The sequence below is a fragment of the Mustela erminea genome, chromosome 6 (genome assembly GCF_009829155.1).
Source record: "Mustela erminea isolate mMusErm1 chromosome 6, mMusErm1.Pri, whole genome shotgun sequence".
Classification (NCBI taxonomy): Eukaryota; Metazoa; Chordata; class Mammalia; order Carnivora; family Mustelidae; genus Mustela; species Mustela erminea.
In genome coordinates this window covers 135096376-135116205 of record NC_045619.1, presented here as the reverse complement: position 1 = coordinate 135116205, position 19830 = coordinate 135096376, and the positions used below count along the sequence as shown (strand labels likewise).

Here is a 19830-nt window from a genome sequence, read left to right as displayed (position 1 = left end):
CTGAAAACTAAGAAAAAAGCTACAAGGCAAATATGGCCTATGACCAATCTTTTTAACTTATATCTAACAAAAATGTCTATTTGTCAGAGTAATTTTTCCATAACGAAATCTTCAGTTGCTCCCCGAACTGAAATCCTTCAACAGCTCCTTAAGCCCTGCAGGGTGAAGTGCGAACTTCTGGAACGTCCCTGCCCCAGACCCTGACTACACCTCCTCCAGCTTTCTCTCTCCCTGTCTCTACGTCATTCCTCATTTCTATGCTCCCAAATGCTCAACCACGCAGAGTTACGCCTTCATGCCTTTCTCACACTGTCTCACTTCCTCGCCAACACTCTATCCTATGCCACACTCCACACACACAAGCACACACACACACACACACACTCTCTCTCCCCTCACCCCGGCCCTCAATCTCCCTTCACATGGGATCAGCTTAAATTTCACCTAAAGACAGTAACACATGGAACAGCTACCCCATGCTAAAGGATGTTACTTAGGAACACCCAAAGCCATGCGTTATTTATTGAGCACCTATTAAGTGCCAGGAAAAGTGTTTCATGCTAGTAATAAAAATCTTTGGCCTCAAGGATCTTACACTACATGAAAATAAGAATGAACAACTGTGTGATTTTGAAGAGTAGGACAGGAACTAGAGTGAGGCAAGCAGGGTGCTACAGGAGGAAGCATGATGGGGCTCGACTAGCAAGGAAACGTGATGCAGGATAACAAAGAGGAACCCTAGGAGCTGGGGAACTAAGCAGAAACTGGCTGGGGGGTTTCTAATCTTCAACGCAAAGTAAGAAGTTTGAACTTTATGGTCATAAACTTCCGATTATATGTTCACTCTTTATGACTCTCTGGTCTTCACAATACGCAGAGAAGTAACCAGATAAAACATAAAAAACAAGTCACTAAAATGACCCACCTATGCCCCTAAACATGTTCAACATCTCTCGATCAGAAATCTAACAGGAACACCAAGTGTGAGGCCCCAAAGCAGGAAAAGGCAGCAGGAAGTAAATCCCATGGGGTAACTGTACATAAAGGAGTTCCGTGCAAAGCAGGGTCCTTGCCTAAAACCAGGGGCAGGGGTGGCACTAGTCCTGGATTAAGAAACTGGACTAAAGAAGGCTTTTTAGCTAAGCGTGCTGAAGCCACTACTGAGGAAGTTGCTGACCTAATGCCAGCTGACTCGGTGAGAGAATCTGTGATATCACCAGCATCACCACGGGGCTGGTGCTCTGATCCACTAACACAAGACCTGATTCTGATCTGGGAACTCCAAAGGCAGGCAGAGACAACTGCAAAGCTGCCAGACCAGCAGGGAAAATCACAAAAAGACAAAGACCTAGGAGAAAGAGAAAGAATTTTCATCAGAATGAGCCTGCAAAATTGCAGAACATGATGAAAACTCCAACAGCATCAACAGCCACAATATAAATTCACTGGAGACAAAACAAAAAATAAAATCAAGTGATCTGAAAGAGACTTCAAAATAAGCACATAAAGATCCACAGAGATAAAAGACTAATAAAAGAACCAAATTTTTTAAATAAAAACAAGCAGAAATGAGAAAAGAACTAATGGATATAAAAAAAGACAAAAATCTTACAAATGAAATACAGTCATTGTGTTTACAAGTAAAAACTTGTACAAGGTTCAGACAATTTATTATTAGTCACCTAACGAGCTATCCCGCACCTCTGCCCTTGTCCACACAGGGCTCTGAATTTTTAAGGGCAGCTGCATACAAGACACTGTTAGACTCTGAGATTCAAAAATGAAAAGACAGAGCATACCTGGCCTCAAAGAACTCTGTAATGGTGATGCTAACTGAACACTAAGATTACAAAGTAAAATGAAAATTTCCCAAAATGCAGTAAGCATTTTTAAGTTAAAATGCCTGACATTTCTTAGTCTTCATAAATTCCTACTTCCATCTTTACTATGAGCTGGCACTCTTTGGTAGACAAACGTTCTGACAAAATTTCCTATCAATGGAGTGGAAATATCAAAAGCTGCTTCTCCTCTAATCTGTATTTGAACTCATCTAGCAACTATCCTAGTTTATTCAAAGCACACCACTGACAAAGTAGCCCACTGAAAAGTCTCAAAAATCAGAGCTCATTTCTTGCAATATTATTCTTAGCAGAAAGCACTCAAAGATTTCACAATAACAACAGCCTCATTTTCATTTGTCAAAAACAGCCTAATTATTTCAATCGATGTTAAGAATAACTATTCGTATTAAAATAAATATAATCATTATGAATTACATGTGAAAATTTTTGAACTCTCCAACATTATATTCCCCAGTAGGAAATGCTCACTCTATTCCGAAGTTCTCGTAACCAGAAACTCTGTACTTTTTTAAAAGTACATCAAAACTCTCATATGATCACAGGGTAAAAATCTTAATTCTTCCCTCACTCTCTAAAAGTAAACAGTTAATACAAAAGAGTAAAATCCAGCTCTCCTCCTCATTGGAAAAAGTGGATTGGAATGGCAGAAAATATTACATATAGTACAATCCCCTTAGACTGAGAACATAAAATCTCTATCAAATCTGCGAAGTCTTTTAGGATATATTTGCTTCTCATTCCACCAAAGACACTATCAAAGACATCTTTTTTTTTTCTTAAATACAATACTGACACATGTTATCTAATGATTAAGCTTCACACAATTAAACCTCTGCTAATTAGGTCAACTTAAACTTAAATTTTCCCTCTTCAAATTTCTTTCTTTTTCCCCCACCCACTTCTCCTCTGGCAACCACTAGCTTGTCTTCTATATTTATGAGTCTGTTTCCCTCTTCATATTTCTAACAAGTCCCTTTCCAATGACTAGTCAACAGAATATTTTGGGGAACAGAACTAAATCAGCCAAGAAATTAACGACACAGATTTCCTCAGCACATCTAACTTCTCCAAATAAATGAAACATCAGAAAGAATCTCCTTGTTCTAACAGAGACAGGTGCACAACTGGGCTGAACCAGATTATACAATCTCTGTTGAAGTGACATAATTCCAGTCTGTCCCATAACAAACTTTTTCTTCTCTTTGAGTACTCCACAAATGCTCCTGAGGCCCCTGAAATTAAACAAAGATGGACACTTACTCATGACTGGAAATGTCCCTGTAGGCTGTCCCGATCAGAGAGTAAACCAGAATCTGCTGCCCAAAGCTTCTCAGAAGAATACATGTCCTGGTCAGAAAACAAAGAGAAAGAAATCATCTTTTCTAAAGGTCAGCATTTAAAATAAAATCTTCTAAAAGGAAATGAAAATAATCATTTCGACAATTTTCTATTTCTAAAAGAACCCTCTGGTGTCATCTAAATATTAAAAAAAGACCTATCAATCTTTCACATTCATCTTTCCTTTGTAAGAAGTTATCTCAAAAGCAAATACTGTGTATAAAGTAATTATCACACAGAAACTTATTAACAGGTGTCCTTGGTCTTCACTTACTAAAATCTTATTCCTTCCCCCTTTCCCACATAAGTGAGTCCTAGAAAGGAAGCGCTCCATATCGGGTAGATATAGCATATCACAGCTGCTAGATTTTTTTGGATTACACATAAATAATTCATATAAACTATCAAAATAAAATGACCAAAGTTATTCCTATAAGCCTTCTCTAATAGTGGGCATTTTCCTCATTATAAAATATCGTTTCATTGTTTTAAAAAACTGTAAACAGCAGCAAAATAGAAAAAATCTCTCACCACACAATGCCACTACATCTATGCAACTATGTGGGGCACGTTTCCTTTCAAGGGATTTTCTGTAAGTATTCTTAAAATACACTTCAAAAATACTACATAAAACATTTCATATTTGGTTCTTTTCACTTCAAGGTAAGATAAAGCATCAACCCGTATTAGTATAAATACAAACTATATCTTCCTTACTTCATTAACATATTTTTTTAAATGAGGCATAAAGAGTAATGCTGTATTTCAACGTATCCATGGATGATAAGTGCCTCCCAGATCTAATAATAAGATTCCACAGATAAATTAAAATTCGGTATAACATTTGCACTGTGCTTCCTCATGTACAGCTTTCTTCACTAACTGATAAACTACTTTTTGCAACTACAAGAAGTGACGATTATCTTCTAAGACGATTAAGAAAATAGCCTAGTACTAAGGACCTCTGATTCTGAAATCGATTAAAGTTCAGGTAACATTTTTTTGAAGAAATAATGCTTGTCCCATCTATATACTTCTTTACTCGTGCCATGTAACATACATGAGAAATACAAATTTACAAAATGAAAATCTGTATGCGCAGCATGACTCGCAGACTGTAATTAGCAACGGCATATAATCACGGAGCTGCTGCATAATCACCTGACCCCCACCCCACACGCTTTCTTCTTTATCTATGCAGTAAACACTATGATTTTCATTTCCAGATAACCCACTTATCCCAAAGGAAATGAGAAGTTGTATGGAAAATCTAAAACAACATATAATCTACATGTTAGTTTTAGAATACGGGATGTAAGCTTCTCACTATAAATACACTCTCTTGATGGCGCTTCACAGGGTCCATCAGACCTGTTTTCCCTCCCAGGGCACTATGAGGTCAGACATGCCGACCCCCGGAGCATGCTGAATGATGACGACATGGGAAGGCAATCCCACGTCACAGATACACAAAGGAGATTAACGTTGGTAGATGATCCAGAAGTTCCCTTCCTCTCTAAGAGTCTCTTTAGCTGGGGACTTTTTATCCTGTTTATGTTGAAGTTTTCGATCTTAAATTTAAAATTCCTAAAACGCAACATCAAAGCACAATGCACTAAGAAGTGCGCCCCTCCTAACCATAATCATAAAATGCTGAACAAATACGTATTCAAGACTTGAAGTTCCTAAGACATCAAGAATTTTCTTAGCACCGAAATTAGTAACTTCAAAAATGCCAGGATAATAAAACTCATAAACAGTGCATTGATCATCTTGCCATTTAAAGTGATGAATATACTTTACAAATCTGCAACAATGTTTGTATTGGAATGACCGCGCAATGTCACGGAGTAGTTCTTATTTAGTAATATACTTTGAAATTACTTATAACTGAACACACTGGTTCAAGATTCTTTACCCTAATCACAGCTTTGAAATGCAGGTCTTCGTATCTACTCTCAAAGCAGGTAGTCTGGGAACTCTTTAAGCAACAAGGCAGTTCAGAAGAACATGGCATACAATGTGCGCATTCTCTTTCTCCTTCTCTAAATGCTATTCCCTCCCACTGGACATACAAAAAAGAAAAAAAAAATCTAACTTTGTTTTTCACACCATCCAAGAGGGGAAAAAAAAAAGTAATTTGTCTTAATTCCACAGCTTCGCATAAAAGGTATGTTGGCGTATTTCCCTAAAATCTGGCCTTTAAACTCATTTTCTAGGAACTTGTGCCAAGCTGTTCATTCTCAGCATGAGAATTTATAATCATGCTAACCTAATCCTGGTTCTTTCAAGTGACTCCTCTAAGTTTTCTGACAAAACTTGATAGACATGAATGACGAGCCGGCCTAAGGATACCCAACCCATCCTGACTGGGCACTCAGGGTCTACTTAAAAGTAAAGCAAACTCCACCAAATCCCTTTCTTTATTGCAGGCACTACATGACCTAAAAATAATTTCTGATACTTTTAGACAGTTAAAACCTCCCAAAGGATCTGAAAGGACTTCTGCTTTTTATAACACCAGATAATCTATTCTAGAACTAGCTCAGCGGTCCCTATGTTAATTATGTTAAAACTTAAATTGAACAGAATTATGAACCACAACATATGGTATCACATTCTATTGTTTCTAATAATATTCTTTCAGGAGACCAAACTCACAGTAACTTATTTGATTGTTGATGAACTTCTCCTACTGAAAGACATACACAAGAATGTCAATGTCCGCTGCAAGCTGATGGACTCTCCCTCCTTTCACTCTCATCACAAATTATAATTTTAGAAAATCCAATTTAATCTTGAGAACAATTATGCTAAGTGAAATAAGCCATTCATATGTAAGATGAACATCCTATTTATTCCACTTACATGAGGCACCTCAAAAAGTCAAATTCAGGGACAGAAAGTACAATGGTGGCTGCCAGAGCTGGGGGGTGGGGAAAATGGGAGTTGGTGTTTGATGGGGACAGAATTTCAGTTTGGGAAGATGAGAAAAGTTCTGGAAATGGATAGTGATGGTTGTACATCAATGTAAATGTGCTTAATACCACTGAACTGGGTACTTAAAAAAGATTAAAATGTTAGATCTTATGTATATTTTACCACAATAAAAAAAATCAAACGTTCCAATTTTTATCATTCAAGATAAGTACCTCTCCAACTAAAAATACAGTTGTCAGGTATTTGTGTCTGAGATTCTCATGTCCAAATGGACTGGGAACCAACCCTCTTGTGACATGACATCAAACATATTTTATAAAATACAAGGTTTATTCTTTTAAGTGCATAGCAAAGCTCATAAGCAACTAAGAGAAATCCTTAGAGACCAAAAACATGAACAGGAGCACAAAAGAGAATGGTCAGTAGGCAATGTTGCCAGCAACGGCCTTAAAGGCATTTGACAATCTCCCATAACCAAGCTGCACTGTCCAATACTGTAGCCACTAGCCACACGTAACTTTTAAAATTTAAATTCATTAACACCATGTAAAATTTAAAATTCCATTCCTTTATCATACTACAGGATTTCTAATGTGGCTACTGGTTGCTGTATTAGCAGAGATGTGTAACATTTCCATCATCACAGAAAATTCTACTGGACAATGCTGAAGGGCTTTCAGTGTTGACAGTCATGCATGGGACAAAGTCGAAGCTTCACACTGTACAACATGGGAAGTCAGACTACAGTTAAGCATATAAAGCCTGCCCCTGAAGAACTACATCTTCAAGAAAAAGAATAAACTATGAAAAAAAAAAAAATCTGTCCCAAAGGAAGGATGAAGGAGAATTTTCTCCTGAGTCCAGGTTTATTTGTATTTGGGGAAGGGGAAGGGAAAATTCACTGTAGATCTGTAACCAAAATCAAACTTCACACAAGTTTCAAGTTCAAATCCATACACTTGCATGTTATAAAAGTCTCAAGCCTAGAAATCAAGTCACCCTGGTTTAACAGTGTCCTCAACCACAAATTCTTTCTGGAAGAAAGCACTCTTAAGCCAGGTCTCACAAGCATTTCCACAGATACAGTTACAGTAAAAATTAGCTCAAACTTTTAAAAACAGGCATAAGCGAGATTCAAGAGAATTAAGTAATCACAAATAGTTAAAGAGGAAAGGACAGTAATGTTTCAAAATACAACAGGAAATGGAAAATACAAGCAAAAAAGAAGGCAACAGATTAGGAAAAGAATCAGGTGAAAAACAGGATAACTAAAATTAACCTCAATAGACAAGTTCAGCAAAGTAAGTTCTGCTAAACAGAGAATTAATGGACTAGATGATAGATCTGAATAACTTTTTTTTTTTTAAGTTTATTTATTTTTGTTGAAATCTCTATACCCAACACAGGGCTCAAATTCACAATCCACAGATCAAGAGTCACATGGTCTCCCAACTAAGCCTGCCAGATGCCCCTGAACCGGAAGACAGAACTAAAATTACCCAAAATCCAACAAAGAAAGATAAAAAACATAAAGGAAGATTAAGGGACATGAAAAATAAATTAAAACATCTAATATGTATATCTAAGTGGAGTTTTAGAAAGAGAACATTAAGAATGAGGGAGTGATAATCTGCAAAAAGACAACAGCTAAGACTTTTCCTGAATTGATGAAAGATACTAATGTACAGACTCGAGTTCAGCAAATTCCAGAAAGTATAAATAAAATGGAAACTGACCCTGAGAGATATCATTGTGAAACTGTGAAACATCAAATACAAAGAGTTTTTAAAAACAACCAGAAACAAAAAACAGATTGCTTACAAAGCAACAGACCTACACCTGATTTATTAACTGCAACAGGAGCCAGAAGACACTAGAATAATATCTTCAAAGTTCTAAGAGGAAGAAACGTGAACTATAATTATATACTCAGCTAAACTATCTTTCCAAGAAAAATGACAAAATAATGAAAATTTCAGATATATACAGAATATACAGTAAACAGATCCTCGGTAAGGATGCTTCCAAAACTATAGTCACAAAGTAGGAAAATGATGCCAAAGAGGAGTAAAATACAGGAAAGGATGGTGAGAAAAAAACAGTAAACATGACTAAATGCAAACAAATATTTGAGGTAAAATTTCTAAATTAGGAGTTACCAAAAACAAAAACAAAGGAGTTAAAGTACTGACCAACAGCATGTAACCTAGAAGGGAGGTAATAAGAATGGAAATATCCAAGTTTGTATGCTGTTATTCAGGAGGAAGATATGGCGGACACTGTCTTTTGTTCCTTCGTCTTCCTTCCCCCACCGCTCTTGCTGTGGCTTCCCCAGGAGGGGCATATACTCCCCACCTCATGGATTTGGGGACTTGACCATACACATGTTGGACTGACACTGCACCGGTCCTAAGTGGAGATTCTAAGAGCACTGTGCTTGTCTGAGTTCTCTTGCTCCCCAACCACACACCCCAGATAGCTACTGGACCTAGAATGAGTAGACACCTAGCACATAACCGAACCCACCCCACAGCTTATAGACAAAGCCACACCTAGCAGAGACTGCCAAACCCATGAGCTAAAAAAAAAATGTGTGTCATTTTACACTACTGGAATTTTGCAGTGGTTTGTTACAGAGCATTATTACTGCAAAAGATGACTAATACAGAGAAGGAGGACATTAACTTTAAATGTAAATTCAATTTGTGAGTTTTAGTTTTACTAGAAAACTTTACTCACTAAATTTATGAACATATACACACACACATAGTGATACCATTTACATGAATTTCCAAAATACATAAAATTAACAGTAAGTTGTTTAGGGACATACAGACTTATACTTTAACAGAAAAGCAAGAGAATGTTACACCTGAATGTTAAGGCTGCTGGTTTCCTCAGGACAAACAGTGGGATTGAGAAGCAGAGATGTGATCCTAGAGGGTACTGATCATGTTCTCCTATCACTTAAGTTGAAGGACCAGATAGTACAGACACCATTATGTAACACACCTTACACACTGTTTTTTGTATAAACAATATTTTATGATATTTCCATATAAAAAAGCAAAAAATTTCCAATAAATTTGCTACGTGAAATGATTATAAATAAAAGTAACACAACATGGAGCGCCTGGGTGGCTCCATCCATTGAGTCATGACCAGGGTCCTGGGATCACACCCTGCATCAGGCTCCTGCTCAGTGGGGAGCCCTTCTCTCTCTGCCTCTGCTCCTCCCCTGCTCATTCTCTCTCTCTCTCTCTCTCTCTCTCTCTCTCAAAGAAAGGAAGAATAAAGGTCACATAACATGTGTACTCACCTATATAAAGGAGTTAAATGCATTTATGATCTTTAAACTATAATTAAGAGGTAGAAAGAGTTGTAGTGACTCATTCATTCTCTGAAAGCTAAGACAATACCAAGTGGTAGGCAGCTCTACTACTAATTGCAAGAGAGCTTTCCTGTGCAAAGACTGATGATTATACATTATCCACACTTAAAAGCAGAAAAGAATTGTTACCATTTATGCTGGCTGAACTCAGCTGTCTGATCGCTAAAGCTTCTGATCTCACCTTCAGAGTTGTACAATCCAAGTTCATTTTTTAGTAGAAATTCCTAGATCCTGTTTTGCAACATTGCTATGTGTTGAACTGCCATCCCAAGAGAGAGCTTAAGAAAATTTCCTTCATTGAGCCATTATTTGTAACAGAAAAAAAAAAAAATTACAAACAACTTAAATGTCCAATAATAAGGGATGCACTAAATGAACCACTGTTAATTTATATATAAATATAATATATAATAATAATATATATAATAATATTATAAAATAATAGACTCGCATGTATCCATTTTTATTTATTTTTTTTCAGACATCCATTTTTGAATGTCACAAGAAAATTTAATGACAGGGAGTGAATGAGTGCTCAGCACTGTACTTTATGCAACTTTTTCACAGCAAGAATTATCAGAAATGATGCCTCAACCAATTTAAATTTATTTCCCAGAGGCCTATAAACCTTAAATGATTTATGTTAGGTTTTTAAATTTAAAACACATAAATAATACAGAAGTTTACTATTCCTTCAATAAATATTTACTGAGCAGCTATTATGAGTCAGGCAGTGTTCTAGGCTCTGGAAACACAGCCAAGAGCAGAACAAAGATCCTATCTATCCCTGTGGCACTTACAACACAGTAATTCTACTACCTTTCTTTCTTAATTCAGATTCACAGTTCATGAGTTCAAATGTATGTCGAGGCAAAATTCCCAGGTAATGCCTTCTCACTCAGATAAAGAAAGAACTTCAGTTAGTATTAAACTCATCATTTACTGACGTAGAAAGTCTCCCCACTGTACTTGGCCAATTCTTGGTCATTCTATAAAAAGTGTTCTTTCTACAATTTATATCCCCTGAAACACAAAGCTAAATTTGAACAGCTTTAAATAGTTTCCCAGCTCAAGAGAAGTAAAGGGAATCTTCCATCATCACTAGAGTGAAAGGAGGTTTGTTTATCCTATTCACTAAATCAACAACATATTTCCTGCTAATAAGATTGAGAATGAGATAGGCAAAATGTGAAATCATTTGATTTCCTTGGTTTGTTTACATGTGTATGTTAATGAAGCATCAGATAAGAATGAGGTCTAATTTCCCCTTCTGCAGGTAGAATTCCAGTTAGGTTTCCAGAAGGACTTATCAAATTCTAGTAGCTATACACTGGTAAACAGGTCATTTCTAGGTGTTTAGAAAAACAAAAGTCCTTTCCCAAACTTCCTTACTTACAGTTACAGAGGGAGAACCTTTCAAAAGAAGCTTATAACTTGTTCACATGCTGTATTTGCTTAATGCAGTTGATACATACTATCAGAACTGCATATAATGCCTGAGCTCTGCAGATAAAAGCTAAAATGAAGGATACAATATATCTGATTTTCAGAGGCCTGGCACCATTTTAAAAATTCAGCTAAAAATTCCAAACTATCTCCAGTTAGATTCTAAATACAAGAATCCAACCATCCATTCAATAAATACTTATTCAGTTAGACAATATGCAAAAACTTCTCAAGGGGCTTGAGATAAAAAAAAATCAAGACAAACCCGGTCCCAGCCATCTTGCCACTAACAAAACATAACCAGGACAAAAGTACTGTGGGGGAAACTGGAGTGAAGAGCTTCAGGTCATGCAAAGATCCTGTGCTGAATGAAAATGAGTAAATTTATGAGCCTTAAAATGTAAACACTGAAAGCTGAAGACAGGAAAATTCATGTAGTCAATAAAATCGGAATTCAACAGATTGTGAGCCTTGCAAGAAAAATCACTCCACATATAAGAAGTCCTAGATACAAGAGGCACAGCTCTGCCTTACCCAGCTCTAGGACTTTAGATCAAGTCACTTCAGTGCTCTGAGAGTGTCTTCATCTGTGAAATGAGAGTTAAAATTTCTAACCCACCTACCACTCAAGACTGTCAAGGGATTATGCGTGAAAGAATGATTTGGTAAACTAAATATTTTTTATAAACTACTACTGACTCAGCTTTATTCAGGTCTTATTATTAAGTAAATAAGTTGAAACGATCTTTTTTAAGATTTCATTTATGTAGAGGCGCCTGGGTGGCGTCTGTTAAGCATCTGCCTTGGGTCAGGTCATGATCCCAGAGTTCAAGGATGGAGCTCCACATGGCGCCCCCCCCTCCCCCATCAGCAGGGAGTCTGCTTCTCTCTCTGCCCCTCCCCCTGCTCATGCTCGCTCTCTCTCTTTCTCTCAAATAAGTAAATAAAATCTTTTTTATTTACTTATTTGAGAGAGCACACACAAGTGTGGGGAAGGGTGGCAGGGGGCGGGGGGGGGGGAATAAGAGGGAGGAAAGAAACTCAAGCAGACTCTGTGCTGAGCAGGCAACAGGACACAGGGCTCCATCTCACAACTCTGTATCATGACCCAAGCCAAAATTAAGAGATGCTTAACTACCTAAGCCACCCAGGCACCCCAAGTTGAAATGATTTTTAAGTTCTCATTCTTTTTTTTTTTAATTTAAAGATTTTATTTATTTATTTAACAGACAGAGAGATACAAGTAGGCAAAGAGGCAGGCAGAGAGCGAGGGGCAAGCAGGCTCCCTGCTGAGCAGAGAGCCCGATGAGGGGCTCCATCCCAAGACCCTGAGACCATGACCTGAGCCGAAGGCAGAGACTTAACCCACTGAGCCACCCAGGCGCCCCAAGTTCTCTTTCTAGCACTGTAAGATTTATGACCTAAAACCCAATCTTGATTCAATGAATAACTAAGAGAATTCTAACTTCCTAAACATTATTATTAGTAGGATCAATCAATAAATTATTGCAGAAAACCAGGTATGAGCTGAAACAAACTGGTCTAAAATGTTTGTTGAAAGAAAGAGCGAGCAAGCAAATCAGATTCAAAGATTCAAATGACACTTGGAAAAAAGTTAAAATGACTATTAGTAGTGAAGTAGTCAAAAGTAAACCTGAGTCTGAGGGAAGAACTTGGACAGCATTCTTCTGGCAATCCTTTGTGATGGCAGATTATAAATTTTGTAGGAAAAATTTTGTGCGGTTGAAAAATATTTCCCAAGCAAGCATGGTGAATGAGTTTAGAATTCGAACTCATGATATAGCAGTGGATCAAAAACAAAATGTGATATAAATTGAGGGACGGGGCTCAATAGTCCCAGAAAGCAAATTGTAAAAAGAAATTTCAGAAATTTCTCTTCAGCAATTAATGCAGATGGCCCGCTAATGCTAGCTATAAACAGCACTAATTTGAATACATATTCTAAAATGCTTCTTTAAAAATTACTGCTACTGTTACTTCACAATCAGACTATTCTACCTAGTCCCCATTTTCTAATAATTAAGCATTTGGCTGGGAAAGATAAGATAAGAAAGATAAGATAAGGGACCTACATTTCCAACAAAGCTAGACCACATATTACACACCAATCGTCTTGCTTTAAAGACAAATTTAAAAGCTAGACAAAGGGACACCTGCGTGGCTCAGTCAGTTAAGTGTCTGCCTTCGGCTCAGGTCATGATTCCAGGGTCCTGGGATCGAGCCCCGTATTGGGCTCCCTGCTCAGCAGAAAGCCTGCTTCTCCCTCTGCCTGCTGCTCCCCCTGCTTATGCTCCCTCTCTCTGACAAATCAATAAATAAAATCTTAAAAAAAAAAAAGGCTAGACAAATATATATATTTTTTAATTCTTAAAAATATCAGAGGATATTAAATGGCGTAACCACTTTGAAAAACTGATAATAACTACAGAAGCTAAATTATATCTACTCATTACTCAACAGTGCCATACCCAAGGATACTTCCAAAAGAAGGAAGTGCGTAAATCCAACAAAATACACATAGAAGAGTACTCACAACTGCCTTATTGTAATGGCCCCAAACTGGAAATAATGGAAATGCCTATTGAGAGCAGAACGGATAAACTGCGACAGATTTGCATGTGAGACTACTCCCATGGCATACTATATTTTCCAATAATGGTGACTACAGTGTTTCTGGTCTCACATGCTCTTCCAGAATCTCAACTCTCGCCATCAAGAGGTATAGTTGGCTTCACCTCTCTTTTAAACCTAGGCAGGCTCCTAACTGCCTCAAAGAATAGACCGCAATGTTAGGAGAACTGCATTAAGCTTCAAAGCCAAGTTATAAGAGGCAATCCAGCGTCTGTCTGGCTCATGGGCTCTCCACGCCTCTCCCCAGCGCACGCGGGTGCAGGACGGGCCCTTGGAACACGGCCACCACCGAGCTGTGAGCACACTCAGGCCACATTTAGGTGTTGTATCATCAACCAACAGACATGTGAGCAAACCTTTAAATACTATTAGGCCCAGCCTTCGAGCAGCCCAACTTGAAACCAAAAGAAGCTAAGACAAGCACTGCCCAAATTACAGCGTTGGGCAGAACATAAATGTTGTCTCTGCTTACACCACTGAGTTTTGAGGCAACTTTTTAGGTGCCATAGTAACTAGAACAAGTACAGGGCAACAAAAGAGAAACACTACTGCTATGTGCAACAACATAGCTAAATTTCATTGATACTACACAATGCTGAATGATAAAAGCTAGATCAGACACAAGAGAATAGGACATACCATGTGATACTATTTTGACTAGAAAACCAAAAAATGCAAAACTAGTCTATGGTGATAGAAAATGGAGTAATGGTTACTTGAGGCAGGGAAGGAAGGTACTACGGATGGGGAAGGTGTGTGACATGGCCTTCTGGGGTGGCAAAAATGTTCTATATATTGAGCAACTGGGTACAATTATACATTTCATCACATTTACAAAAATCCTTTAGGGTATACATTTAAGATTAGTGCACATTATAATATGTATATGACACCTTAATTTAAAAAGTGGGGTGGGAGGCATCTGGGTGGCTCAGTCGGTTAAATGACTGCCTTCAGCTCAGGTCATGATCTCGGGGTCCTGGGACTGAGCCCCATGTTGGGCTCTCTGCTCAGCGGGAAGCCTGCTTCTCCCTCTCCCCCTGCCTGCTGCTCTGCCTCCCTCTGTGCGCTTTCTGTCTGTCAAATAAATAAATAAATAAAACCTTTAAAAAAAAAAAAAGTGGGGTAGGATGGTAATCAAAGAACTGACGTGGTAACAAGGAATTACCAGGCACAGTCCAAGAGAATAGAGAGGAGCACGGCACCCTGGGGTTTCTTCGCTCCTGGAAATGTTTGCCTAACCAAAAAACTGGAAGGAAGACAAGGTGTCAGAGTATAAGATCCACCAAGGGAGCCATCCCCCGCTTTGGAATAAGACCCCAAAAAGCTGATCCCAGAAGAGATAACACAGAAGTAAACTAAACCAGTCCTTCCATAGGCACAAAAAGACCTCAGTTTGAATAAAGGTAATCCCAAGGGCCAGGCAAAAGCAACAGAAAAATCTTTACCTAAATCTGTAATTACTTCTGGAAATATCTCTTCAAATAGAATGAACAGTATGCAATCAAAGATAAGCAGGCACGTAGGGAGATAAGACCCTCTAGAAATAAAAAAATAAAAAAACTTATGGGATATCTTCCTCTGTTCAAAGAGATATGTGCAAAGCTTGAAAATTTTGAAAAGGGAATTAGAAATTATGAAGGCGGCATGGCATATTTTAAAAGGAACCAAACTGGAATTCTACAAAATTCTGCAAAATACAATCAACCAAAATTAAGTAACATTTAGAGCAGCTTAGACTGAGGTAAAGACTAACTTAGTAAATGGAAGAGAGACCACAAGAAAATACCCATTACAGAAAAGAAACAGAAAAGTGGAAAATACAAAAGACAAGTGAAATACACAGAGGAGTCGGTGAGCTCTGACACCACGGAGCGGAAGTCCCAGCAAGAGTAAAGCAAGAAAATGCGGACGAAGCAGTATCTGAAGAGATAGCCAAGAACCATCCAAAACTGATGAAAGACATCCAGACGCTTCACTAAAAGGTATACATCCCAAGCAAGACAAGATTACTTGAAATCCAAAGACAAAAAGAAAATCTCAAAAACAGCCTGAGAAAGAAACATGTTACCAATAAAGAAGTGATAAACTATAACTGACCTGTCAATAGAAATAAGGCCAAATATTAGAAAATAATTTCTTCTCCAAAGGACTAATATGTAACTATATGGATGGATGTATCTCTAGTCTAGAATTCTTTTTTTTTTTTTTAAGAATTTTATTTATTTATTTGACAGAGATCACAAGTAGGCAGAGAGGCAGGTGGGGGTTGGCGGGGGCAGCAGGCTCCCTGCTGAGCAGAGAGATCCTGGGCCCGATCCCAGGACTCTGAGATCATGACCTGAGCCAAAGGCAGAGACTTAACCTGCTAAGCCACCCAGGCGCCCCTCTAGTCTAGAATTCTATACCTAGCAAAATGTATCTCTCAAGAATGCAGGTGAAATAAAAACATTCTCAAATAAAAAGTTTGAAAATTTGTCAAAACAATACCTACTTTAAAGAAAACACTGAAGGGTATTCTTCAGGAAAAAGGAAAATTATTTCAATTGGAAGGTCAGTAACACGAGAAGGAATGAAGGAAAAGAAAATGAAGTAAGTCTGACTGAATAATGACAGTGTAAAAAATACAGCTTGGGGGTTTAAAATATATATGCATTTTAAAACACGGTAACAATGAAATGGGTTAAAAGAAAGAAGAAAGAAAATTAACTTAAATATTTTTAAATGGTTCGTTCTCTGGAAAAGAGAGGGGAAATCTCAATTAATACTATACTCTGACAAGATGAGAAAACATATTAGAATATCTTAGGCAAACACTTAAGAAACAGCAAAGGAATACAAAATCCCAAGCTAATAAAAAAGATTTAAATGAAATAATCATTTTTAAAAAGACAATCTAGAGGCGACTGAGTGGCTCAGTCAGGTAAGTGTCTGCCTCGATTTCAGCTCAGGTCACGATCTGAGTCATGAGACTGAGCCCCACATCTGGTTCCACAGTGACTGTGGAGCCTGTCCCTCTCCCTTAACCCCCCCCCATTTATACCCATGCACTCTCCTCTCAAACCAAAAACAAAGCTAAAATGAGAAAAAAGAAACACAAAAAACAGGAAAGACAAATAGATTTTTTAAAATTTTTAAACATTCATGTCAGCAGTTACTGTATGCCAATTCATTTTTATAAGTCATAAGCAAAAGACACAGAACTACCTGGCCAATGTATATATACCTAACTCTTATAAATTTTAACCACATCTATTCAATTTCTTCCCACTGTGACTGACTTCTCAAAATTTTACTTCACCTTCTCTTTTCTGATCTTACTACAGATATGCTAACAAGCATTAAAATGTCCAAACTGAATAAAAAGGAAGGGGAACAAAAACCCTGGGGAGCCAACTAGCTTATAAATATTGCATTAATTCCATAATAAAATATTAAATTGCCACTACTGATCTATATAAAATTACTAAAATTAATATATTAAGAAGCTTAAAAACAATCTTCTTTCACTTATTTCATGAAAAATAAGTATATTTTTCATGAAATATGTGAAAATATTTTCACAATATTTTTTAATTCACAAATAATATTTTTTAATTCACCTGTTAATTTAGTGAGAGGAAAATTCCAGGATACAATTACAACTTTTTCTACACACCCCCCAAATGTCAGCAAGACACAGGTGCAACAGGTACCTCTACCAGAGGATAACTAAACACCTATTTAGTGCCAAAAACATGAAAGCAAACAAGATATGAAACTCTAGTCACTCCTGATCTTCCTAGAGGCAAATGAAACTACCTGCCACTTAATAAATATATTTCATTTTAGGATGGATTACTACTATCATTTTGGGAGAAGTAGATAGAGGAGGTAGCCTAAGCTCTTCCAAAGAAACATGCTAGCAAATTTAAATCAAAATGCTATATTCCTATCTTATAGTATCTCTGTAAAGAAATCAAAGAGTCTTATTCAACATTCAATTTCCGTCTTTCAGATACAGAAACTCACAAGTGAATGGTGCCAGTTTAATAAACTAGACACCTAAGTGTACAGAGAGTCATTTGCAGGTCTACTGTGGCTAGAGTCAACTGGGCTGACTCCCTTTCCATAATGGCTGCGGAACAAGACTGAGCCCTTCGTTCAGATGGCTGGAGTATGGTGCCAAGAGCCTTCTCTACACGAGGAACAGTAGTTGCTGCCAAGCCGTGTGGGGAGCTAACTTACACACGCGCATCCTTATCTAACCTCCACTGACAGTCTCTCCAGGCACTGTGTTCGCGCTCTTCTCTTATCCTGGGTGTCCTACCCACTCACTCCTCTTTTCACCTATGAACTCCTCCGTATCCCTCAGCTCTTACAAGTCATGCCCTCAGGAAGGCTTGCCCCAGCACCCCCAAGTCAGGCTAGGTTCCCGAGTCACAGGTTTTACAGCTCCCCGTGCTTTACTTCAAAGAACTTATCCCCCTGTAGTTGAACCCCTAACAAGGGCTCGTGAGGTACACAGCAGGCACTGGAGAAATCCTTGCTGAATGAACAAATCCGAATTGATGATTCCCCCCGATTTTACAAAGAAACAAGCCCTTAAAAATTATTTACCTGAAAAATTAAGTAATTTACATGGAAATGGCATAGAAGTCGAGAATCCAAGTGTTTGCAACTCTAATTCCCATGCTGTGGCACCCATGTACTATAAGGAAATGTGGTAGAAGACAGATTTCTTTCAAATGCATATTCCTTTTAACTGACTTCTACTGTAAAAAGTGAGATAATTTTTAATGGGGGAAAAAAGATTCTAAATACAAGTGAATTCTATCTAAATAGAATATGCCTTTCAAAAATCACTCTGAAGGGACAAACGATAACATTCTGGTAATAAGGGGTTAGAATATTGTTGATTAACAATACCACTGCACTAAAACAAACCAAGAATGGTTAAATTGCACACATAACCTGCCTCTTGCTCTCTAACTGCAGTAGCAATTCCCAAACTTTTAAGGTTGTGGCAAAGACTTCTGCCAGCTTCAGACCGTCTTAACGTGCCTAGCCCATTTTAACCAAAGTCATTTTGTTTTCAGTTTGCCACTAACTAATTTACTGGCCTCTTTTTCAACCACCTTCACAGGCTACAACACAGAACAGGAATGTGAGATAGATGGGCACACGGTGACCAAGACTGACAGTACAAACCCTGCTTGGCACGGGAGGCTCAGACTGAATCTGCCCTGCCAGGAAGTTGTCCTGGTTCCCCAAAAACGCTAGGGATAACCCGTCAATTAACAGATGGCTGACACTTGCACTTACTGGCTTGTTTGAAGCAGTGGCAGTTGTCCTCACTAGGAGACATTCCACATCAAAACACTGTTAAAACTGATAATGGACTATCCTTTTCAAAAACAAGTACACCAGGGAGTCTGACAGGCTCGCTCAAAACAGTAAGTAGGCACAAACACCAAGACTCAGGGCCCAAATTCTTAATGTTTGGCAAAAGATGCTCCTTCAAATGCCTTTGGGACGACTCACTAATTTTTTGTATAATCAGCAAAGGAATGTCTGTTAACTCAAGATACCTGCTTTCTTTTAAAAATTTATACTTCTTTTTTTAAAGATTCTATTTATTTATTTGACAAAGAGATCACAAGCAGGCAGAGAGGCAAGCAGAGAGGGAGGAGGAAGCAGGCTCCCTGCTGAGCAGAGAGCCCTATGCGGGGCTTGATCCCAGGACCCCTGGGATCATGACCTGAGCTGAAGGCAGAGGCTTTAACCCCCTGAGCCACCCAGGTGCCCCCAAATTTATACTTTTATTAGCATATTTTCTTTTATATGTTGACGTATTTCACTTGCCTAGACAGACTATAATATAGGGTCAATATTCATTTTAAGTAAAAACATGAACTAAATAAACCATGCTCACAAACTTTATTATCAAAAACAGCAAACTCAGAAATATTTTTAATTTTAGGGTCTGACAGAGTGAGAAAAGCAAATAAGCCACTGTTCATTTGATGCTGGCTAGCTTAATTCTTATTAAAACGACTTCACAAAAGAAAAAAAGTACCCTGACTTCCCTCTGATAGAACTTCCCAGAGATTCAACGTGTGAGGGGGACTGGTCACGATGGATTTCTGAAGTTACTGTGCAACTTTTCTGAGCAAGAAAATATTATGTATCCCAGAGACTTAATTCCATTAATAAACGGAT

General features: G+C 37.9%; 1 protein-coding gene across 2 annotated transcripts in view; it reads right to left on the bottom strand.

Annotated features, from left to right (window-relative positions):
- USP6NL (USP6 N-terminal like) overlaps nucleotides 1-3210 on the bottom strand; it is a 148420-nt gene extending 145210 nt beyond the window's left edge. Inside the window, exon 1 of one of the 2 annotated variants that reach the window (XM_032349777.1) lies at nucleotides 3123-3210. In XM_032349777.1, the coding sequence (XP_032205668.1) occupies nucleotides 3123-3126 (4 nt within the window). In that variant the 5' untranslated portion in view covers nucleotides 3127-3210. Of the gene's footprint in view, nucleotides 1-1177; nucleotides 1527-3122 lie in introns of those variants that run through there. The other variant, XM_032349776.1, reaches the window with a different exon arrangement.
- Nucleotides 3211-19830: the final 16620 nt, after the last annotated feature.